The 25505-nt window shown below is 42.2% G+C and overlaps 1 protein-coding gene across 1 annotated transcript in view; it reads right to left on the bottom strand.

Annotated features, from left to right (window-relative positions):
• Window positions 1-514: 514 nt before the first annotated feature.
• The window catches only part of TTF2 (transcription termination factor 2), a 43922-nt gene continuing 18931 nt past the window's right edge, over window positions 515-25505 (bottom strand). The window contains exons 8-23 of the mRNA XM_010367895.2: window positions 25334-25482; window positions 23389-23470; window positions 21115-21234; window positions 19204-19354; window positions 16234-16339; window positions 13787-13968; window positions 12608-12761; window positions 12193-12284; window positions 11046-11128; window positions 10513-10646; window positions 9529-9699; window positions 7079-7137; window positions 6134-6284; window positions 4702-4784; window positions 3247-3321; window positions 515-743 (exon numbers count right to left, since the gene is read on the bottom strand). Coding sequence (XP_010366197.2) covers window positions 599-743; window positions 3247-3321; window positions 4702-4784; window positions 6134-6284; window positions 7079-7137; window positions 9529-9699; window positions 10513-10646; window positions 11046-11128; window positions 12193-12284; window positions 12608-12761; window positions 13787-13968; window positions 16234-16339; window positions 19204-19354; window positions 21115-21234; window positions 23389-23470; window positions 25334-25482 — 1937 coding nt within the window. The 3' untranslated portion in view covers window positions 515-598. The remainder of the gene's footprint in view (window positions 744-3246; window positions 3322-4701; window positions 4785-6133; window positions 6285-7078; window positions 7138-9528; window positions 9700-10512; window positions 10647-11045; window positions 11129-12192; window positions 12285-12607; window positions 12762-13786; window positions 13969-16233; window positions 16340-19203; window positions 19355-21114; window positions 21235-23388; window positions 23471-25333; window positions 25483-25505) is intronic.

Below are 25505 nucleotides of genomic sequence, written 5' to 3' on the forward strand. Positions count from 1 at the left end.
CAGGCTGGGATACAGTGGTACAATCACAGCTCACTGCAGCCTCAACCTCCCGGGCTCAAGAAATCCTCCTGCCTCAGCCTCCCAAGTAGCTAGGACTACAGGTGTGCTCTACCACGCCTAGCTCATTTATTTATTTCTTCATAGAGATGGGGTCTTACTGTGTTGCCCAGGCTGGTCTTGAACTACTGGCTTCAAGCCATCCTCCTGCCTCGGCCTCCCAAAGTGTTGGGATTGCAGGCATGAGCCACCACACCTGGCCCGCTTTTTGAACTTTATTGAAGCTTATGTACAATTCTGCCAGAGTTGTTTTCCAAAATCATCCAACTCTAAAATATTTTCTTTTATCTAAAAAAACAAATGGTTTCCATACCACTCATTAAATAAATTGACGTATTAACATAATTGGTTAACTAATTGGCTAACATAACCCCTCCTCAATTCTGGGGATAAGATTATGCCTCACTTTGAGGAAGGTGAAAGGCTTGATGGTGAAATTGAAATGCAAAGAACAGAGTTCAAGGCTCATGATTAGGTTGTTATTCCCAGATCCTAATACAAACCAGCAATGGTGCTATTCTGAGCCCTTATCCACGGGAGGTTAGATGCCAAAAAGGACTCTGAGGTCAGCCAAGGTGAGCTTGGTGACAGATTCTCCAGACCCTGATAGAACTTGTTTGGCCAAATCTTTCTTTTTTTCTTGGAGCTGTAAGATCTTTTCTTCTACTGTTCCCTCACAAACAAATCTAAAAAACAAAAACAAAAACAAAAAAAATAAGCAAACTATCAAAAACCCAAAGCAGCACATCTAATAATACATTCAAACTTTTATTATGCTTCAGTTTTTAATGAGATTTCTTCCTTTAAGTCTTCTTAGGTCCAGTTAAGAACCCTGTTTGAGGGATCCAAACAACCTTGACTAGATATATGTCCCTTTGAAAGGATGTGACTCACATTGACATTCTAATACTTTCTGAAGCTAAGGTAATTGAAAAAACTCAGAATAAGCAAAAGATATCCCAATCCAAAAAAGTATAGAGATCCAGCTTTCACCTGAAAAGTTCTACCTTGGTAAGTCCATAAGGCCTCAAAGGTTATCAAATTTCTGCTAGTTTAAGTAGAGTATCTATTTTTTAGTGAATTCACACTAAAAACAGGGTTTTCAAGCCAAGTAAATGGCCCTGTTGTCATTCATTCATTCACTCATTCAAAAGTATTGATTAAGCACTCACTACACTATGCTAGGTGTGGGGATGGAGAGATGAATACAGTCTTTCTCTGAAGCAGGACACAAGCGAGACAAACATGAAAATAAACAACAATAATAATATGACCTGGTAAGTGCTATAATGGAAGTATGTGCCGTGTGCAAAAGGAAGAAAAGGAAATGTATCCAGAGTAGTAAGGGAAGGCTCCATTAAAGAGTTAACTCTTAATATAAGACTTGTATGATGGGCAAGGGTTTGCCAGAGAGAGCAGTGAGGAGGGCACCCCAGGGAATGGGAACATGTGCAAAACCATGGCTGAGTTTCAGAGCATGGTGTATTGGAGGAAGTTCACATTCACCATGTTGTCCACAATGGCAAAGGCTCAAGAGGCTGGCAGGGCCAGATCACGGGTGGCGGTGTATGTCATGCTAAGATATTTTGATTTGATGCTATAGGAGGTGAGAGCTACCGAAGAATATGAGAAGTGGATGACACAATCAGACTGATTAGTTAGGAAGAGCCCTTTGGTGGTGATGCAGAGGACAGAATTCAGTGGAGTGGGAAGGGGGGACCTGGCAGTGGGCATGGGAAGGAAGAAATGGTTATCAGAAACATTTAGAAAATACAACTAAAGGACTTGGTACATGGAAAAGCGAGAAAGGTGGGAGTCTAGTTTCTGGCTAGATATAATTAGATAAAGAGTGATACTATTCACAAAGACAATTACTACAGAAGAATAGCAGATTTGAGGTAATAGGAAGAGAAAATCAATTTCGATTTGTAACATTTGAATACCTGAAACATGTTGTTATACTTGCTACATAGTGGGTGCTCAAAAGGTATGTTTTATGGGCTGAATGCTCAAATGAACAATGAATAAAAGAAGGAATAATAGATGAGTATGTGGACACTTGGATTCAGATATTTAGCAGGGACTGCAATAGTCGGATCTGAAGTTTAGGAGACTTTGGAACTAAAGATACAGATTTTGGACTTACTGGAGTGCATGGAATTTGTAAAGGAAGGAATGTACAGAATGAGCAGAGAAGAGAACATAGGAAGACTGTCATAATCACTATATTTGGCAAAGTCTGGAAGTCATTGGTGCCCCTTAACAAGAGCAATTTCAGTGCAGCAACAGGAGTAAAAACCAGTTTGCAAAGGTTGAGGAATGAACGGGAAGTAATCAAGTAAAAATAGGCAGTGATTCCTAATTCTTCAGGAAACCTGGTCATGAAAAGGAAGGCGAAAAACAGGGCCATTGTGAGAGGGGATTGGCAGCATTAAGGCAGGTTTTGTTGTTTTTAAAGACAAGGGGGTCCAAAATAAAGGACATTTTGCAAAATAACTGGCTCATGCTCATCAAAATGTCAATGTCATAAAACACAAAGACTGGGGTACCGTTCCAGATCAAAGGAGACAAACTTATGACAACTGCATGCTACCAGAATCTGGGATTCTTTTTTGCTGTGAAGGACATCACGGGGACAAGTGAGATTAAAAAGATCTGTAGATCAGATAATAGTGTTTTGTTAACTTTAATAACCTGATTTTGATCATTTTATTGGGGTTATGTAAGAGAATTCCCTTAATTTTAAGAAATGTACACTTAAGTACTTAGGGACAAAGGAGCCATCAGGTCTACAACTTGTTCTCAAGTGGTCCAGAAAAATGTTTCTACCCACATGCACACATAATATATGAGAACTTTTTGGTACTATTCTTGTACCTTTTCCATGTGTCTGAAATTATGTCAAAATAAAAGTTAAAAAGAAAAATAAAAGAGAGGAGCGTCCTTTCATGGACTGCCCTCACCATATACACAGACTTGCTCTTCTTTTGCAGTGACCAACTTCAAGCTTACCCCAAATTGCTCGTTTTTTTTTCCTGACTGTGGTTTGCCTGAGGGTATGCCTCAGGAGCATCATTAGTAAAGTCATCACCAAATACTTTAAATTCTATTAAGACACTACCTAACAAAGAAAGACTTTCACAAAGTACAAGTTGAGAAGGGTCCTGGGTCCTGGGGACCATTACTTACCTGTGTATGACAACATCTTTCTGCTGCCCTACTCGGTAAATTCGGTCACAAGCTTGATCCTCAAGTGACGGATTCCTGTTAGAAGACAGGTAAAGCTCAAAGGAACCAACATACTAGATCAGAAGTGGCAAACTATGGACCATGGGCCAAATCTAGTCCATAGCTTGTTTTTGTAGCTAAAAATTATTGTTACATTTTTAAACGGATTTAAGAAAAGAAAGCAAAGCAAAACAAAACACACACATCATGTGACAGAGACCTATGTGGCCTGAAAAGCCTCAAAGAAAAAAAAATCTGTCGACCCCTGTCCTAGGTTATACTGGCCTAAGACAAGCTGGTGCCAGATACCTTCTTGGCTAGTTTCTAGTGAGAAACTAAGGTCAGAGTGTTAATAATAGCTCTTATCGCTATCATCAGTTGATAACTCTAAGTAAGAGATGAAACCAAAACTCAGGTCTGGTCTCTAGGTAGCTAGATGTCCTTGGGCAAGTTCTTTAACCTCAGCCCTCCAGGCTTCAGATTGCTACTTGGAAACTGAAGGGCCAGCTAATGATCTTGAATAGCTACCTTTTTCAACTTTAATATTCTGTGATTCAATGAAGGAGACTTAATTTGTTTCCTTCTTTATTGATTCCCATTGTAACTCCAAATTAGTTTCTCAGCTTACCTCTTTAAAATCTTGGATAACATTTCTCTATCTCAGAAAAAAAAAAAAAAAAAAAAAAGCATGATTCCTAGTATGCTTTCCTCACTCATGTGTATAGAGGAGTCCCAAGTAAGAACTAAACCCATTCTCCCGGAAGATGGTAACAGGTTGACCTATTTGTACCAATCTGGGCTGTCTGGAGAACTAGACCAATGACAATGCCCAGCAACAGTGCCTGGTGCAGCAATCCTTGATTGGCATAACCGGAAAACCAGAAACTGGTACTAATGATGAGATTTTCTGTTAGCAACACACTAACTCATTCATTTTGTGGCCACGAAAGCTCCAAGGGGAAGTATTAAGTATATTTCTAACATAATTAGAAAATCCCTATTCCTTTTCTTTTTGGAGTAATGCTTCTTCCTCTTTTCGAAGGTTGAAATTTCCTTGGACCCCAACAAGTGTGTCTGGAATACAGTATTCTGGAGAAGAGGTAAAAATGAGCAACGTTAACTATTAGCCATGAGGAAAAGCTATGCTCCTAGTTTCCATGGAAACAGATGTTAGATTAACAATAACATGAATGAACTATTTTGAGTAGTCATTTGAAGGCTTGCTAGCTCAGGAATTCAGGGGAGTCAACTAGCCCTCCACCCTGCTTAGATCTGTATCTCTAGACAGATACAAAGCAAGGCATCTCCGCAATACAAACACAGCAATCAACATAGGAAGTCAGTTCCTGCTGCCCCTGTAGCCCACTGGCCTCCTTGCTGTGCTGTGACAACTCAGGACAAATCCGGAATCATTACCAGTGCATGTCCAAAAGAAAGAGATGGTTTCCTCCAGTCAGGTTTAGACCAACACCTCCGGCCAAGAGAGAGATTAGCATTACCTTCAAAAGGAAACACAACATTAACTTTAAACAGACTTGGTCTCGTAACACATCTTGGTCTCAGGTTTAAGTCCACGATCAATACAGATAAGCCCTGTGTTTCTATCAAATTTCCTTCTGCTGTTATAATTTTTTTTAAACATTATTATGCTATCTCCCATGTCTCACTTTTGAGAAAATTTCTCACATCACATTTTGTGTGTGAGTCAACCTCAAAAAATTAACTGAATGCCTGACAAAATATATAAATACTGTAATTTAGAACCCTGGGGATGGTCAGCTCAATAAACTTTCAATTAACCAGATTATGTTTATTTCATCAGTCCCTACCCCTCCATTGCTACAATAATTCTCCTGCCTATCATTCTACTAATGCTTTCCAAATCCTTATTATCTATAATTAGATGCCTGTGTTCTTTCATTTCCTTCCATATTTCCTCATCCCAAAACCCCACCTATCCTTCAAAGCTTGCCTCCTCTACAACGATTCCCCTCATCCTAACCAGCTCTGCTCTTAATCTCCTTTTAGTCCTCCTATTTTATTCTTTTTTTTTTTTTTGAGACGGAGTCTTAATTTGTCGCACAGGCTGGAGTCCAGTGGCCGGATCTCAGCTCACTGCAAGCTCCGCCTCCCGGGTTTACGCCATTCTCCCGCCTCAGCCTCCCGAGTAGCTGGGACTACAGGGGCCCGCCACCTCGCCCGGCTAGTTTTTTTGTATTTTTTAGTAGAGACGGGGTTTCACCGTGTTAGCCAGGATGGTCTTGATCTCCTGACTTCGTGATCCGCCCGTCTCAGCCTCCCAAAGTGCTGGGATTACAGGCTTGAGCCACTGCGCCCGGCCTATTTTATTCTTTTTAGAATATTTGTGCTCTTTAAAAATACCCCAATACATGTCTAATAAATTCTAAACACTTGGAGGAATCAAGGCTGTAAATATTTTTAAGTTGCCATATTAGAATTCTCTTTGTATGGCTGGGCACAGTGGCTTATGCCTGTAATCCCAGCACTTTGGGAGGCCAAGCCAGGTGGATCACCTGAGGTCAGGAGTTCAAGACCAGCCTAGTCAACATGGTGAAACCTCGTCTCTACTAAAGATACAAAAATTAGCCAGGCGTGGTGGCAGGAATCTGTAATCCCAGCTACTTGAGAGGCTGAGGCAGGAGAATCACTTGAACCCGGGAGGTGGAGGCTGCGGTGAGCCGAGATAGCACTACTGTAGTCCAGCCTGGGCAACAAGAGTGAAACTCCATCTCAAAAAAAACAAAAACAAAAATGAAACAAACAAAAAGAATTCTCTTGTATAACTCAGAACAGTTAATTATGCAGCTCTAACGTGACCAGCTTGTACCTGAGGGCCTCTGGAGTGGTTAAATGCCTCTACCAAGTCCATTCTCTGCTTGGGGTTGACAGAGCCATCGATGGTGGCATAAGTCAGTCCATGCTTCTTCAGGTGCAATGCTACAACTTTCAGCATGTTGGTCCACTGAGAGACAATGACACTGGAAAGAAGAATAAAATAAAAAATACCCTAACATAGATTACACAGACTCATCTGCAGGGCTTTAATGCCCCCATCATTCTTAAGATTGGCTATCAAATGTTGACAAGGAAAGGGCCTCTGCTGCCTAAGAGAGAAGGCATGCATTTAGGTTATGTCTGAAGATTATAATGCTTCCAGTTATTTCTAGATAATTTCTACAATTTATTTAGTGCTAAATGAAGTCAGAAAAAAGTGGTAGCTAAAGTGATGACTCAGCCTTCTTTTATTTGGGGGCCTAGTGCTCATCCAGAAATCTGTGGTCCTGCACAAAATGGACACTGACAACCCTTCCTGTGCCAGCCAGAACAACAGGCTACTAAAGCTCCTCCCTGCCCCCACGCTGTCTTAATTAGAGTTCTAAATTTTTATATTGAATTATTTCACGTATACAAATGCAGGTGTATAGCACATATGTCAGGTATAGCAAATGACAAAATGAAACTCCTTGTATCCAAGTACCCAGCTTAAGAACATTATCAGCACTGCTGGAGCCTGCTCACTCCCTTGCTTTTCTTTATATGCTTTTCTACTTTTAAACTCTTCTTCAGATGCTTAGCTTACCCTGATCCTGTAGGGATGTCCTTTTCAATTTGCACCACAAATATTTTAATTAGAAATCACAGGGAATGTGTGTCATAACCTCAGTGCTTTCTGCTGAGCATGACTCACAGTCCTTGATTTATAACTCTCAGCAATATCAAATTTTCTCACATAATTATGACCAATACTTGGATAATGAGAAAACGCAGTTACCTCTTTTGGGACGCTGAATTTCTTTGAATTGCCTCCAATTCTGCCAACAGAGATGAAATCTGGGAAAAGGTTACATCAACATTGTATGTTTAAGCAATTCACTTTTCTCCATCTCCTCTCACCTGCCATGCGAAGCAGTCTCCTAGATGGCGTCTGTGCTCTGGCCTCATCTGTCTCTATTCCACCCTCCTCTCTGTAGCCAGAAACCTCTTTCTAAAATGTGAGTTTGTCACTTCACCCCTCTGGCTAAAGCCCTTCCGTAGCTTCCCACTGAGGATAAAGGCCAAGCTCCTCAAGGCAGCTTGTCGGATCCTTGCTGCTCCAGCCTCTGCTTCTCTGGGTTCGTTTCTCACTATGCCCTCCTCAAACGACACGGCAATCACACCAAAATTCTTCCCATAAATTACACTTTGGCTATCTTATCCATTCTGTTCCCTCTGCCTAGAACACCCTTTTGTGTCAGTGGAGGTCCTCCCAACCCCCAAAGTATGGGTTAGATGCCTACTGCCCATGTACTGTCATAGCACCTTTTGTTTCTATTATCACAGTCCTTGTCATACTATGTATTAGTTGCTTATTATCTCTTGCTTCCAGGACTTGAGACACTCCAAGGAGGCAAATATTAGGAAAGTACCTTCTCTGTTTTGGCCATGTGTGAGGGGCTGTGAGTACACACATGGCCAAAACAGAGAAGGTACTCTCTTAATGCTGGCTGAAGAAGAAAGTGAAAGAGTTTTACCCACTTTACGGCCTATACCAAATGTTGTTGAAAAGGACCTCTCCAGACGGAGGAACAACTGTTAAAGCTTCCGAACAGGCTCCCTGGATATTCCCCAAGAACCCTTAGGGTGCATTTGAGTCCACAGGGGAGCTGGCAGTAAGAACGCATGGGGCATGACTTTGGAGTGCAGCTGGATTAATTCTTCCCAGCTGCTCATGTGAAAAACCTTTCAAAAGCCTCTAAGGGCCCCAGAATTCACCCCCAGAATGCTGAAGAAGGAAGAAAACTGGACTAGAAATCAATCAGGAGATAAATATACAGAAGTTCTTCCTCTGTCCTCGTATGGCTGAACCTCTTTGGGACTCAGATTCCTTATCAGTGAAAAGAAGGACTTAGGCCAGATAAATTCTGAGGTGCTCTGAGCTCCCACATTCTAGGATGTCGTTACAGTGGTCACCACATGGGGCTGCTTTCCAATCTTAACATTCTGGTGCATGCCTAGGCAGGAAGTGAGTCACAGAACTGTACAATTCAAATCAGCAGAAAGAAAAGCAGGTACATCTGTTATTTAGTTAACAATAGAACAGAGACACTGATGTGCCTGGTGTCTTGGCAACTTGAGACTGTGGAAGGGCGCTGTGACTCCCACATGAAAAAGCTGGCCATGGTGTTTTGAGAAAGCTGCAGTAGGAGGGCTGGATTTATGGCCCATGAGCCAGGGTCAAATTCCAGTAAGAAGCCTCCTTCCCTACTTGAAACAACCTTATGTGGTTTGAACTATTAATGGACATATGTTAAGAAAACTTGTTGATAAATATTGCCTGCATTTAATTAAACAAGGAACACAAATGATTAGGAATGTAAGTTTTAGCCCAGTAGCTCACTCTGAAGGCACTAGCATGTGTGTTCTGGCCACATGGGATGCTCTTCTTATGTTTCTCTCAGTTATTAGTGGTAAAGACCTAGGTAAATGTTTTAAAATATTAATTAAAATACAGCATTTCTTTTAAAAAATAATGCCATTCCCCTGGAAGTGACCTCCTTTCTATTATTAATACACTTTTTCAAGAAAAGCCTTTGAAGAGAGGTTGAGCCCAAGAATGGCAGCTTGAGATGCTGACAGAGAAACAAGCCCCACTTTCAAGACAGGCAGGATGATGAAGCACATTTCAAGCCAGCAGATAGGCAGGACTCAGGTTACGGCATATGTCAGCCCTCCTCCAGCAGAATGTTTCTGCCTTAAAAAGCTCTGATGAAAACAGAGCAGAATGACTAATGAAGATAGAAGGCTATGTAGGAAACACTACTCACATATGGAAGTCTTTCAAAGTCAGAGCAATTGGCACTCACATGTATGACACAGTCTCTAGAGTGAAGCCTTTGTTTTCCTTTTAAGCTTTCTCTAAACAAATGCTCACTTGCATAGGCCCCGTCCCTAGCACAAACCTGGCAAGCTCCCCAGTGACCCACGACAGAAAACCTGCTTCAGTGCAATGCTGGGGCTGTCCCAAATTACTCTCTGAAAGCCCCCTATGTAGTAAGGCTTTAGTGTTATCTGTGAAATAAATGAAGCTTTAAGACTGGAGGGAGAATCCGATCAGCTAGAATCTAATGGCTCTAGCTCTGCTGGCAAATGGCTGTTCCCACTTGGACAAATGAGGTGCTGTCACACAGGAAAATGTGTGAGGAATCGACGTCTCTCTACTACTATAGAGGAGACAAAAAGTACCTTGGTGCTCTCTCGCGTGTCTTCAAAAAGTTCCATCTTGAAGAAGGTGCCGTTAAGGGAAACAGTGGAAGACGGCTCTGAGTCATGGAGTTCTGACAAGGTCAGAGCACTGAGCTGTTCTTCCAGGGAAAGGATGAGACCTTCACCCTTCAGTTCCATTGGATCCAGGGCCTGAACAAATAAATAAGGACAGGAGAGGTTGGAAGTCAAGGCAGCAAACCTTGTTACTTGTTGATGATGTTCTGATAGTTTAACGCTTCATAGACAAAATGTCTTGCAATTTGTCATCAGTAACTCCTCAAGACACCTTGATTAAAGTGTGATCTTGCAAGTTTTTTCACCAGATTAAAGATAAACCCAATGATGGAACTTTTTAAAGACTTGCCAGGCAGATGACATAATCATTCTGTTTTTCCAAGCTAGAATATAGTTAGTTGAGATACTGATAATCAGAATACATTATTACAGCTCCTGAAATGAATAAAATACTCCTCTTAATTTTGGATGTGCCTCTATCCAATGTAGAGGCAACTTTTCAGTTTGTATAACTATCTGAGTTTTTATAACTGGAACCCAAAACTCCAATACTGCCTGAAAGCAGAAAACTCCAAGAACTAAATTAGCTTTATAACATTCTGAAGTACCAGAGCATTCACGAAAGGCTTCTTTTTAAACAAAATGTCATTTTCCTTTCTTAAACAGTTAATCTAAAACAAAATAAACAATAGATGTTTTATTTTGTTTTATTCCTATGACATCAAGATCACTATTCTTGATGTCATAGGAATTGTCAAGATTAATATGAAATAAAGCAAAATAAATAAGCCCCCTTTTCTCCAACCCACCAAAAAAACAAAAATAGAAAAACCAACACAGCATTTCCTTTGATCAAGCAGACTGGATTCCAGTTGGAGGAGAGTGAAACTGACTTCTCGATGGCCCCTCTGGAGCATTATATGACAGCAGGCTGAGGGCTTTTCTTACCGACTTCAGTAAAGAAAGATGACAGCAACACTGGCGGAGTCTCAGCAACTGGGACAGTATGTGGACGGTGCTGGATCTTGGTGAGTCTGCTGCCTCAGGGTGTCGAGGCTCCTCGGACCCAAACTCCAGTGCCACTTCCAAGAGGGAAGACAAGCCACAGGATGGTACAGGATTTAAAAGAGAAATACAGAGAGAGCTGGGAACTACATGGGGCTACTTTAACCGTGTTTGATCTCAGACTCAATAATATAGTTATCACTCACTTCCATGCCAATTAGGCCAAACGAAATATCGGTTTTCCTTATAGATCTACCTGCCTTTTAATAAAGCAGATTTAGGAAACAATTAAAAAGAAGTTAAATAAACACCAGATCTCATGTTCGCAGATCAGTAGATTTTACTCTGGTTTGAGGGTCTTCGATGAAATCAAATCTCTGATACCAAGAATTCATAACCTCACATATCTGTGTTTTACTGAATCCAAATCCCCATTATCATCAGTCATATGTATTTATGAGAGTTCTACAGCTTACCTCTATTGAATGGATTATTAGGGCTTCTTCCAGATTGGTTGCCTCTACTTTCATGCCTTTTTAGATAGGACTGCAGAGCTGACCTGCCTCAGATTAAAAAGAAAAAAAAAAAAAAGCAGGTATAATGGTCACTAAGACCTGCTTAACTGTGCCTGCAGTGGGATCTTGACAAATTATGTAAGTGGACTTGTTAAATGATGCCAAGCTCATAAGAAGTAATGGCCAAAGGTAATGCAAAAGAGTTACTTTAAAAAACTAATCTTTTTAAAAAAATAAGCTAATAAATATAAGGTGTAAGCTGGGCGCAGTAGCTCAAGCCTGTAATCCCAGCACTTTGGGAGGCAGAGACTGGCGGATCACAAGGTCAGGAGATCGAGACCACCCTGGCTAAAACAGTGAAACCCTGTCTCTACTAAAAAATACAAAAAAAAACTAGCCGGGCGAGGTGGCGGGTGCCTGTAGTCCCAGCTACTAGGGAGGCTGAGCCAGGAGAATGGCGTAAACCCGGGAGGCGGAGCTTGCAGTAAGCTGAGATCCGGCCACTGCACTCCAGCCTGGATGACAGAGCAAGACTCCATGTCAAAAAAAAAAAAAAAAAAAAAAAAAAAAAAAATATATATATATATATATATATATATATATAGGGTGTAAAAAAGGAAAAATATATTTACATTAGAAATGTAAATGAGAGGTACCAAATAGGAGACAGTAAATCTGGAATTCAGGGAAGGATAAGAGTTCAAGAGACAGTGCAAAGAACAGATGACACAAAGGATTAAAGTAGTCTCTTTAAAGTTCCAGTGAGATGCTGGATGACAGGTCAAATGTCGAAGAGACATCATCATTCAGTGCAGCCCCATGAGGACCAGACAGATTGAGTATATGGTGACCACACCCTATGACGTCTATGCAAAGAAGTCAATGAAGAGTAGATTCAAAATGTTGCCTTCCATGTGTGTATGAGACAGAGGTAAGCTGGGGAGGGGAGAAGCAGAAAAATGGAGTAAAAAAAAAAAAGGAATACAGACATCCAACTAATCAATAATGCCACAAATAAAGTTTGTGGAAATTTGATCTTCAACTCACTCCCAAGAAAAGACAGGAATAAAACAATGTGTGTGAGAAGGTGCTTCTTTAATACACATACCTTGATCTTGCAAAAAACACATTGTAAACAGTCTCTTCATCTTCAGAAAGCTTTAAATGGTGCAACTGAAATTTACGCTGGGGCAGTGTCACCTGGAAGAACAAATGAAAAAAAAGCTAGCATGAAGCTATACAAATTACCTATTACAGAACAAATTCCCCATACTGACACTGCAGATCTAGTCAACTCCTGGAATGCAGCTTCCACCCTTTCTTAAACACAGGACTGCTCCAACATACAGTATGACTGGATTGCTGTGACACGAGACAAGGAACTGCAACCCTGGGGCTTCCGCACAGGAGGATGGGAGACTCAGAGGCTCCTGAAGCAAAGCAGATGGCTATTCAACTCAAGACAAGGACACAGTCATGCTCCTTCCCCGGCCTCCCCCAGGGACAGGTACAAACTTGATTACCAAAGGTCTGCCAGTAGAGTCCAGCTGGTCTTTTGTTCTTCTCAGCAAAAGGCTCTTGGTTAAAATACTCAACCGTTCTCCTCCTTTCTTTGAGCCATTGTCAACCTGACTCCTCCACAGATTGAACTCGTCAAATGGAGAGCAACGGAGAAACCTTTTTTGTTGAGGAAGAAGGGCACAGAATAGGGAAAGAGAAGTCAGGGAGAATGGAATAAAGGTTCAAAGTAAGATATAAGATGAAACACAAATCAGATTTTCTGTTACATCTGTCATCCAATCACTTTAAAAAGTGAATTTCATAGCAAACCTCTGCTGGACACATCAAAAGGATGTAAGTCAATAACAAAACCACATTATAAAAATGTGAGTTTTCCTATTAACAACACCTACGTTGTCACAACAAGACATATAACCAACAGCTAGAATTTGCTCCTCAAGCTACAGGGGCTAAGAAAGAAATTTCACATCCTATTATGGCTGACTCGAATAAAAATAAGTATTTTATTTATTTTTAATTTTTTTCTTTAGAGACTGAGGTCTCACTCTGCCACCCAGGCTGGAGTGCAGTGGCATAATCCTAGCTCACTGCAGCCTTGAACTCCTGGGCTCAAGCGATCCTCCTGCCTCAGCCTCTCGAGCAGCTGGGACCATAGGTGCACACCCCTGTACCTGGCTAATTTTTTTATTTTTTTGTAGAGGTGGGGTCTCATTTTACTGCCCTGGCTAATCTTGAACTCCTGGCTTCAAGCCGTCCTCCCACATCAGCCTTCCGAAGTGTGGAGATTACAGGTATGACCCGCTGCACTCAGCCAAAAGGAAATATTTTAAAATCAGCATTCTTTTCTGTTTGCTTCAAATACATTGTAGTGCTGGCCCTAGACCGTATGTTTTAAAGCAGAAGTAGCTGAAAACATTCACTAGACTCAAGAATAAGTTAATTCAAGCTGTCCTATATATTTGCGTATTTATAAGGGCTGAATGTAATCAAAGTCCTATATCAACCAATCAACAGCTATTTTCTCATAAATATTTATTCTTTTACCCTTTAAAGGTTGACAGGCTTGCCATTTCCTAAACCAGATAATCTGGCACATACTAAGGCTTTATTACGAGACATGAAATAATGATGAAAGGACACAGACAGGGGTCATATTTACACAATCACAAGAAGTTACTCACTTCAGCAGTGAATACATATCCAATAAGTTGTTTTGAATGGGGGTTCCAGTGACAGCCCAACGGGCACAGGCTTGTAGCTTACACACAGCTATGGATGTCTGCACTCGGGGATTCTTAACATTGTGAGCTTCATCCAGTATGATTCGAGCCCAGGCTATTCGAAGCAAAGGTGTTGAGGTGCCCTGGAAGAATCACAAGTGAAATTCAGCCACAGTATGGGAAAATGTACATGTCCTCAAGGAAACAAGGGGAACTAGCAGCCAAGTATGGAGGACCCACCTTTACCTTTAAATTTGCTTAGAGCAGGTACACTGAAATAAGAATTAAGAAACCCAAGAGTAAAACCTCTCAACTGGTTCAAATAAATAAGTCATTTGAGAGTCTCAGTCTTTGAACATAAGATGCCTAAGAGTAAAATGTTTTCAAATTTGAGTTTTCTTTTATTCTTTAAATCCACACTTAAGCAATGGCTGTAGACCAGGACTATACCAGGCATTGAACCTGCAAATTCGCTCACTCAATAAAATATTTACTAAGCCGGGCGCGGTGGCTCAAGCCTGTAATCCCAGCACTTTGGGAGGCCGAGACGGGTGGATCATGAGGTCAGGAGATCGAGACCATCCTGGCTAACACGATGAAATCCCGTCTCTACTAAAAAATACAAAAATCTAGCTGGGCGAGGTGGCGGGCGCCTGTAGTCCCAGCTACTCGGGAGGCTGAGGCAGGAGAATGGCGTGAACCTGGGAGGCGGAGCTTGCAGTGAGCTGAGATCCGGCCACTGCACTCCAGCCCAGGAGACAGAGCGAGACTCCGTCTCAAAAAAAAAAAAAAAAAAAAATTTACTAAATTTACTAAAAATTTTTCCAAAAGTCTACTTTTAGATGTGAGATGCTAAGCCAGGTATAAAAAACAGTTCCTACCCTCAAGAGCTCAAAATCTAGCAGGGGAGAAAAACAAGTGTAGAGATAATTACAATATGATGTAGATACAGTAAGTCCCACTGTCTAATTCAACACCTGAAGTGGGAATCTGGCTGCTCTTGACGAGACAGCACCTGACCCATAGAAGATACTCAACGTCTGCTGAAGAAACAAAGTGCTACAACTTATGTAAGCACAAGGAGCTGGCAGAGGCACTCAACCAAATTGGGGGAAGGTGGGAAGGGAGTGATCCAGAAAAGATTCTTGAAGCAGATTTTAAAAAATTAACCTGGGAGAAGCAGTGGAGGCAAAGCATTTCATTCGGAGGGAGAACAGACACAACACTGTGACAGAGCATGGCGGGATCGGTATGACTGAGCACGAGGTGTCACGGAGAGGGGCAGGATGTCAGAGAGATGAGCCACATACAGGTAGGGCAAGATCATAAAGAGACTAATACGGCCGGGCACAGTGGCTCATGCCTATAATCCCAGCACTTTGGGAGGCCAAGGCGGGTGGATCACTTGAGGTCAGGAATTCGACACCAGCCTGGCCAACATGGCAAAACCCCATCTCTACTAAAAATGCAAAAAATTAGCTGAGTGTGGTGGCGGGCACCTGTAATCCCAGCTACTTGGGAAGCTGAAGCAGGAGAATCGCTTGAACCCGGGAGGCGGAGGTTGCAGTGAGCCACGATCACACCATTACACTCCAGCCTGGGCAACAGAGTGAGACTCTGCCTCAAATAAATAAATAAATAAAGCCTAACTACATCATGAAAAGAAATTTAGGGGTTATTCCAAAAGCAATGGAAAATCAGTGAGGAATCTGAAAATTTCATCATCTGTAAGTCAGAGTTGGTTATAAGCCAGAGAAATGTTCTCTCTAGAGATCTCTCCAAATAAAGAAACCTGTGCATATCCTGTTGGGCTAAAAGGATAACATACGGAAAGATGAGTTCTTGGGATGACACTGTATTTCCAGAGTATAATTCCACGATAAAGCCTCTACATCACATAACTGAGGCTGCCCTGGACCCCCTAGAAGACCCTCAGGTCTTCACAATTGTCACTTAGCCCCTGGCCCATTATAGCCCTATTATTTGCAACCCTTTTTTTCTGGGAAGTAAAGGGAGGCAGGGAATGATGGCTTAAAATCAAAATACTAGTGGTAAAATGCTAGTCTGCACAATCAATATTAAAAATATCAAATACTCTAAAATAAAAATAGCAACAAGTGAGGCTTTTCTATATTCAGGTGATTATTACCCCCACAAATATAATGTAGTCATCTTTCGTTCTAAAAGGCAGGTGAATCCTGTGGCATATGCTGACCTTTATCACTGAGGTGGTTGTCTGGAATAAGGGTGATGGGATAGAGGAAAAAACAATTCCTTTCCACATGCGGATCATTTACAGCATTCCTGACCTCCAGGGAGGTCCTCTTGCTATCACAGAGGCTGTGAAACACTCCCATTAAACCATCTGTGGCTCCAACTCCACTTCCCTGGCCGCCCCCCAGCCTCACCTCCACACTGAGGTTTGCACCTGGGATCTCTGCCTCTTGCTTGTTTGTGGGAATCTCCTTGGCCACGAGGCTATAGGTAGTGATCACAATGTCATACGTAGAGAGGCTGCAGAGACATAACAAAGAAATCAATAAATGGTCCCACTATAGAGTGACAATGAGAGGGACAGAGTTGATCTTTCAATAAAAATGTCTACAAATGGAAGGACAAACAGCAGAACTCATTAACTCATGTCCTTAACACACACACACACATACACACACACACACACACACACTTTTGGAGGTAAATTTTACCCACTTGGTTTCCCTATCTTTTACCTCTGATCATTTACCACCTGCTCTCTATAGCTACCACAGCCTCCCTCTTACCATCCAGTGAGTCAGAAAGAAAAATCTCTGGCTGGGATAATATAATGCTTGATATGATCTGGCCAGAAGAGAAAGTAGGAGAGAGTTGGGAATTAACGTTTAATAATGATTTGAGATGGATGACACCAAAGTCCAGGGGAGAAAGATACCCTCAAAGCACTGTTCACCTTGTATCAACGGTGCTTTCTTCCCACTACTCTATAATGGATTTGTGAAAATTCACTGATCTAGTTTGACATTAGGACATAAAAATACATGCTGCAGGCCGGGCGCGATGGCTCACTCCTGTAATCCTAGCACTTTGGGAGGCCGAGATGGGTGGATCACGAGGTCAGGAGATCGAGACCATCCTGGCTAACACAGTGAAACCCCGTCTCTACTAAAAATACAAAAAAATCAGCCAGGTGTGGTGGCGGGCGTCTTTAGTCCCAGCTACTCTGGAGACTGAGGCAGGAGAATGGCGTGAACCCAGGAGGCGGAGTTTGCAAGCTTGCAGTGAGCTGAGATCGCACCACCGCACTCCAGCCTGGGCGAGAGTGAAACTCCATCTCAAAAAAAAAAAAAAAAAAAAAAAAATGCATGCTGTAAGCTTTCAGTTTATCTTGCTTATACTTGTTACATATAAAGATTCTTAATGAGAAACACAAATCTTTTTCCAGTAAAGCTTAATATTGTGAGAACTTCAATAAATACTTTATTTATTTTTTGAGACAAGGTAGGGTCTCACTCTATCCTGTCTCAAAAGTAAAGTAATAAAATAAAGTATTTATGGAAATAAAGTAATTAAAATTCTGCTAATCATAGATCAAGCCAAGTTTATATTAAAAGGGAAAAAATGATCACTTATAATTATCAGACTCAGCATCAGAAATGATATGATAGGTGAGTAACCTACCCTGGTCACCCAGGCTAGAGTATAGGGGCATGATCTCAGCTCACTGCAACCTCCACCTTCTAGGCTCAAGCGATTCTCCCATCTCAGCCTCCCAAGTAAATGGGACTACAAGTGCACACTGCCACACCCTGCTAATTTTTGTATTTTTGGTAGAGATGGGTTTCACCATGTTGCCTAGGCTGGTCTGGAACTCCTGAGCTCAAGTGATCCGCCTGCCTTGGCCTCCCAAAGTGCTGGGATTACAGGCATAAGCCACCATGTCCAGCCCTAAGAGAAGCCCAATAAATACTTTTGATACAAATGATACGCCTGATTCGGAGAGGCAGCAGTGTCTATAAGTTACCCTAGCATCATATAAAGAAGTGTAATTCAGAATGATTCTAATTGGTCAACTAGTACATTTTAAATACCAAACAAGTTATGCTCAAAGTACAAATCAAGTGAGATTCAATTTATTTCTAACTAAAAATTTAGAACAAAGGCAGGCAACTCACAGTAATCTATGCCAGGGAAGGCCTGCAGGCCTGCCACTGCGGCCCTGACACGTTTTGCCTGCAGAAGCGACTCTCAGTCATGAGAACTGGTGTGTCATAAGACAGAGGGGCACCAATCTAACAACTTACTCCTGAAAGACTGCTGCCTTGTTCTTTAGGAGACAAAATATCCAGATTAGAGGCTGGGGAGAGAAATTACTTAGAAGCAAAAATAACTTTGTTCTCATCCTTGACTACAGCAGCCAGTATTCAACCTAGATTGTCACTTCACTATTAAGAACAGAAAATAATTCCTTTAAAACCAAAAGACAAAGACTAAGATTGCCATGTGGGGAAGCATTTTCTTTCCTCCTTTCTGAGCATCCCTCTTCAAGAATTTACAGTTAGCTCTAATCATCCTAAATTATTGAGTCTAAAGCATCTTAGATGGTTCATATATAAAAAAGTCGGCCGGGCGCAGTGGCTCAAGCCTGTAATCCCAGCACTTTGGGAGGCCGAGACGGGCGGATCACGAGGTCAGGAGATCAAGACCATCCTCGCGAACACGGTGAAACCCCATCTCTACTAAAAAAATACAAAAAAAAACTAGCCGGGCGAGGTGGCGGGCGCCTATAGTCCCAGCTACTCGGGAGGCTGAGGCAGGAGAATGGCGTAAACCCGGGAGGCGGAGAGTGCAGTGAGCTGAGATCCGGCCACTGCACTCCAGCCCGGGCGACAGAGAGAGACTCCATCTCAAAAAATAAAAATAAATAAATAAATAAATAAAATAAAATAAAATAAAAAAGTCATAAAAATATAATCAACCTATGGCAACTAATCATTAGCATTCTATCAAGACGCTCTGTAGAACTGGGCCGGTTCCATTCACACTATATACACCTGGAATCAGAACTCCAGCAGCCATGAGGGCCTTGCGAAACATCTCTTTTGACTAGGGGAATGCTGCTGCCACCTGACTGGCAGCTCAGGCATCTCAGGCCTCCTCACAGGGCAGCTTTCGTTGAGGACAATGACAAGGACACAGCAAAAGATCACCAATAGACCTCAGGATACAAGGCAAAGGCTGTATGGTGACAAGACTGAAGATCTGTCTTTGGCCTTCACAAATATGCTTCCTGATTAAGTGAAATCTCGGGAGGGGAGTAAAGGCCCACAGGCCCTTGAGCAGAGGTGCTGAATGCCCCCACAACTGCGTATTCCTGCACTTACACTCTGGCACGTGAATCCCGGTTTGGCCCATGGTAGAGATAGACTTTTAGTTTGTTGCTGTTTACCCGTTTCTCCACCTCATTTTTCCAATGATGGATCAGGGAGGCAGGACAGATGATTAGTGTTCCATGGGAAGTCAAGTCAGAAGAGTCTTGAGAAGGGAAAAAAATCAGTGCCTAGTTACATAAACCAAATGGCTTTTAACTTATTTTTTTTTTTTTTAAATATATGGAGACATGGTCTTGCTGTGTTACCCAGGCTGGTCTCGAACTCCTAGGCTCAAGTGATCCTCCTGCCTTAGCCTCCCTCAGTGGGATTACAGGCGTGAGTCACCGTGGTTGACCAGCCTTTAACTTAAAGGCATTACCTCTTCCTCTGGACTGACTTTACTCCTTCAATTAATATGTTTAACCATTGCTCTTATTTCTATACAGAGCCTATAGTGAAATAGGAAATGGAAGAAATGGTTTTTTAAACTGAAACACTTAATGACTTATCTTCTCCGCTAAAAGTACAGTGAGAAAGAGAGGCTAAATAGGGGGAGGAAAGTGGGTGGCACATGACCTCAGTATGAAAAAACAATGTGCTTTCACAGAGTGGCCGGAGGTGAAAGCTGGATCATTTCCTAACTTCTCTTGAGTTGATTCATTATACAGGCGTATGCAATATTGTTTTATTTTCTGAAAAGCATAACTTATTGTACTTCTACCTTAAAATTAAGTACAGAAACGTTTTTCAAAAAATAAGCAAACATTGGTTTGGAACCAATTAGTGATGACTTGTTTATACCACGGCCCCCATCTCTGCGTGTGTATGCCTGTGCTACTCACACATGCTGCTACTACACACAAAGGGATACAGGACCCAGCTGCAACAGTGCTCATTAGAGGCCCTGAGAGCAGATGCCATAGATTTTTAACCTAGCTAAGCAACTGAGAACTGTATTCAAATACATGGCAACTTACATGTAGTGTTATCTATACATAACATATTCAATCTTTAAAGTACTTATAAAGTTATTACTTTTTATTTAATTTTTTTTTAAGAGACAAGTGTCTTGCTATGTTGCCCAGGTTGGCCTCCAGCTCCCAGGTTCAAGCGATTCTCCTGCCTCTCCTCCCTCAACTGGGACTACAGGTGCATACCACTGTGCCTGGCTAAAGTTACTACATTTTAAAAACATTTGCTAAGATAGAAGTGTCTGTAATCTAGAACTTCTAGAATTTCAGAAACATGGAAAATAGCTTCCACTATGGTGACTAAAATGTGAATTTGTGACAGATCTTCCTTTAAAAAAATTAATTTGAATCTACGCTGTGGTTATTTCCCCAATATTTACAAAAATAATAATTACTGGCCAGGCATGGTGACTCACACCTGTAATCCCAGCACTTTGGAAGGCTGAGGCAGGATGATTGCTTGAGCCCAGTTGTTTGAGACCAGCCTGGGCAACATGGGAAGGCCCTGTCTCTACAAAAAAATAAACAAATTAGCTGGGTGTGGTGGTGCACACTTGTGGTCCCAGCTACTCGGGAGGCTGAGGTGGGAGGATCGCTTGAGCCCAGGAGGTTGAGGCTACAGTAATCTGTGTTCATGCCACTGCACTCCAGCCTGGGCAAGAGAGCGAGACCCTGTCTCAAAAACTAAGAATTATTATTATGCTTAAATTAAGTGTTCTAGAGCCTAACCTTTCTCCATAAAATTCTGCCTAGTTTATATTAAAAGGGAAAAAATGATCACTTATAATTAGTATACTCAGCATCAGAAATGATATGATAGGTGAGTAATACTGATTTTCCAGTAGAATCATTAAATATGGCCAAAAGTATCCTTTTTTAGCTGAAAACGTTCCCCTCTTGGATGGCTCAAATGACGTAGGGAATGGCAGGCTATTAAGGCACTTCGGTCTACCATCTTTGGAGAGCCACGTCAAAGCTGTGCTTTTCTCCTTTTCTTTCTTTTTCTCTTGATTCTTCTGGGTCAGGATGAGTGCAATCATTGTCAGGGTTTTTCCTAAGCCCATATCATCCGCTAGAAAATAAAAGCAAAATTAAGAGAGTTAATTGCTTAGGGCAAAGAATCAACCCTACTTCAAGAGGAGAAACCACTGGCAGACATTTACCCCTTGTTCTCTCTGCTGTCAGTGCCACTCCAGTCACTACTCTGTGCCTACCTTAATGGCTCCTTTATCTTCCGTATTCAGCGGAACCCTAGCACTTGCTCTTTGAGATCTAGGTCCAAGACATTTACTATGAGTCTTGTAAAATTTAAAACTTACCATTTGAATCTTATTCTAGTCCCTATGTTATGTTGTTACCTGCACAATGTGCAGTATCTATTACAGTTTGATGATCCGTTACCTCCAAAAGTAAAAAATGTCCAGTAGATATATCCTACTACTTACTTTACCAGTACCAGAACATTCCTGGAGTTACAATAGCCTTCCATTCCCTTAACTTATTCATCAAAAAAGGACATAAATGAACATTTCTTGGGTACTGTCGTTGTAACAATCACTGAGCTTAGCTAATTTATTATTCATACTCTACAGAGTACCGTTATCCTCATTTTAACAGACTGCAATCCTGACCCACTCAAAATAATCATTCTGCCGTAACAGAAGTAGAATGTCAGAGCATGGGCTCGTTTTAATTCTGGCTCCGCTACTGTCCAGAAAAAGAAATGAACATAGCAGGCCCCTAGGCCTGTCTGCTATCCTTTGAAAGGCCTGCTTACAAGGTTGCCTCTGGAAACTCGGATGTAAGGTAAGAGTTAATCACTCTGCCTAAATTGTTTTGTACAAACAATATGGTTTATGTTGAACACCTGCTTTCCTTCTAGGAGTAGGAAAACTTGGTATATACCAGGCTGAAGCCACCTATGTAACCAGTCCCCAATAAAAACCTTGGGCATTAAATCTCTAATGAGCTTCCTAGGGAACATTGAACACCTGTTGTCACAACTCCCTGCTGGGAGAATTAAGCATATCCCATGGGACTCCACTGGGAGGATATTGGAAGCTTGTACCTGGTTTCCCCTGGATTTTGCCCCTGCGACTTTTCCTTCTGTTGATTTTGATCTATATCCTTTCACTGTAATAAATCATAGCTGTGAGTATGACCATATGCTGTGTCCTACTAGCAAATCATTGAACCTGGGGGTGGTCTTGAGGACCACTGACACAGTCACTTACTAGCCATAGTGGACATCTATCATGGCTTCTGAAAATTGAACACCTTAGAAAATTTCAGCCTGACAAGTCCCCAAAGCAGAGTGGAAAACTTGCTTTCTGGTTTCTGTTGCAGCTAAGGCACTAGCAATATGACCTGGCTCTATATATCAGATGTACTCATAAACAGCTTTAATTCAGGTATAAGCAGCTTTAGAAAGAGACTCCCTATGAAATCCTTTCTGCAGGAAAGAGTGGCTATAGAAACAACTGACTTTGGGGTGGCAATGGTTGCCTCTAGCACTTGGTGAAGCAAAGGAGCTATGATGCTTTTTATAGACTACTGTTAGGCCGGGCATAGTGGCTCACGCCTGTAATCCCAGCACTTTGGGAGGCCAAGGCGGGTGGAGCACCTGAGATCAGGAGTTAGAGACCAGCCTGTCCAACAAGGTGAAACTCCCATCTCTACTAAAAATACAAAAAATTAGCCAGGCGTGGTGGCACATGCCTGTAATCCCAGCTACCCGGGAGGCTGAGGCAGGAGAATCACTTGAACTTGGGAGGTGGAGGTTGCAGTGAGCCGAGATTGCACCACCGCACTCCAGCCTGGGCGACAAGAGCGAAACTCCATCTCAAAAAAAAAAAAAAAAAAAAAAAAGAGGGAGGCAATAGACTATTGTTTGTGTGTTGGCTGTAGCCATGGCTCCTGAAATTAGCCTTGAGCCTGGCACTCCACATCTCCCAGAGATTGTGGGGGCCGCCAAAAAATAAACTCCTCCTCTATTTAATCAGCCAGTCAGCTTCTACTGCTGGCAACCAAAATCTTTGATCCTACAACTGTGTACTCTTGAGCAAGTTGCTTAACACTTCCACGCTTCACTTTCATCATCTGTAAAATGAGGAATAATAGTACCTGCCTCATAGAGTTCTTGAGAGAATGAAATAAAACAACACTATGTGTTTAGCACAATGCCTAAGCATTCAATAAAGGCTGGCTCTTATAATACCACACTTACCCAGAATCCCTCCTTGTGGCTTCTGACTTTCCCGCCACAGTAACCAAGCCAATGCCTGCTTCTGGTGTAGTAACAAAGGGACCTGACAAAAGTAATAACCAAATGCTAAGCATAAATTCCTAATGAGAGGCTACGCCAAGCCTGGCTACACCAACTCTATACTCTACTCTTTTATTTTCTGCAAGTGATCCCCTCAGTATTCTAATTGTCCTCATGTAGACTGTTTTCACCCTGAAGTCCTTAACAGCACCCTCTCTTAATAGAAATGCCGAACATTAGATGCAACCATACTGTCCTGGTCTGCCCCTGTTTGTTTTGGGTTGCATCTAATGTTCGGCATTTCTATTAAGAGTCCCCCTACACCCCAAGTGAGAGCCCTGATTTGTCTGCTTAATCAGTCAAAATCCATCTCTATGGCTTTTTTTTTTTTTTTTTTTTTTTTTTGAGACAGTCTCGCTTTGTTGCCCAGGCTGGAGTGCAGTGGCATGATATCAGCTTACTGCAGCCTCTGCCTCCCAGGTTCAAGCAATTCTCCTGCCTCAGCCTCCCGAGTAGCTGGAATTACAGGTGCATGCCCGGGTAATTTTTGCATTTTTAGTAGAGATGGGGTTTCACCATGTTGGCCAGCCTAGTCCTGAACTCCTGGCCTCAAGTGATCTGCCTGCCTCGGCCTCCCAAAGTGCTGGGATTACAGGTGTGAGCCCCTGCGCCCAGCTCTATGCTTTTAACAGACCTGTGACCCTACTTTCAGCAGCCATTACATTGGCATTTCATCATTTCCTCATTATCTCTTAAATTTGCCTCTCCTTTCTGCAGCCAGTGTCCCAGTCTGCACTACTGGTCATAAATTTCAATAGCCCTTTGACCAGAGTCCCCCTTCTAGTCCTTCTGTACTCCAGTTTATCTTGTACTTTGTGAGAAAAACTAATCCTCATCGGCCATCCCTGCTTAAATGCTACAGCGATTCCACACTATATCTTGAGCTATTCAGATCTAATCCTGCAGCAATGCCAGGCTCCTACTCAGTAACATCACCTGCTACTGCTGGCTCAGGTACTGATGACACCTGATCACCACTTCTGAATACCAATCTCTTTATCTTCCCACTAGTCACCACTCCTCTAATTGTGGTGTTTTGTCCCTTTCCTGTCTGCTATCTAAAGGCTTTCAACTCCTTTAAGGCACAAAGTAGGCAGACAACAAATAATCACTGACCTAGAGTGATGTTTCCTTTATTCTGAATCCCTTTTGTACTGTATAGTATATTACAAGGTACAACTTATTTCTGCCTTAAAGCCTTTGCTGTTTTATATATATTATATATGTATTTTCACCCCAAGTAGTTCATTACAAGCAGCAATTCTTTTTTTTTTTTTTTTTTTTTTGGGGGGATGGAATCTCGCTCTGTCGCCCAGGCTGGAGTGCAGTGGCCGGACCTCGGCTCACTGCAAGCTCCACCTCCCGGGTTCACGCCACTCTCCTGCCTCAGCCTCCCGAGTAGCTGGGACTACAGGCACCCGCCACCTCGCCTGGCTAGTTTTTTGTATTTTTTAGTAGAGACGGGGTTTCACCATGTTAGCCAGGATGGTCTCGATCTCCTGACCTCGTGATCTGCTCGTCTCGGCCTCCCAAAGTGCTGGGATTACAGGCTTGAGCCACCGCGCCCGGCCCCAAGAAGCAATTCCTTCACATTCTTGTGGCACCTACCAACTCAACAAATGGATCTTTAACTGCTACAGAAATACATAACTTTATGACTTTTTAAAAAAGGAGTTTTGTTGTTATTGTTTGGCTATTAAGCATAAAAGGAGAGGATTCTGCAAGAAAAGGCATTCAAGCATCTATCTGTAGGAAAGGTATCTCAGAAAGTCTCTCTGCCAGCAGTTTCATGGGGCTGCTGGAGCACTGTCGTAGGGGACTGCACCGGGAGTCTTCCCTGGCTCACCTTCAGCCCAGCGGGATCTTCTGCAACAGCCGTCTCACTAGGACATGACTCAAGTGAGCGATGCAGCTGATCGATGGCTTCACTTGTGATTTTCCACACTGCGTGAACGTGATCTTGGTTTGTATGGCGTGCGTACAAATAGGTGTTACCTAAAAGATGTCACAAGTATGTT

This window comes from Rhinopithecus roxellana, chromosome 8 (genome assembly GCF_007565055.1).
Source record: "Rhinopithecus roxellana isolate Shanxi Qingling chromosome 8, ASM756505v1, whole genome shotgun sequence".
NCBI classification, from domain to species: Eukaryota; Metazoa; Chordata; class Mammalia; order Primates; family Cercopithecidae; genus Rhinopithecus; species Rhinopithecus roxellana.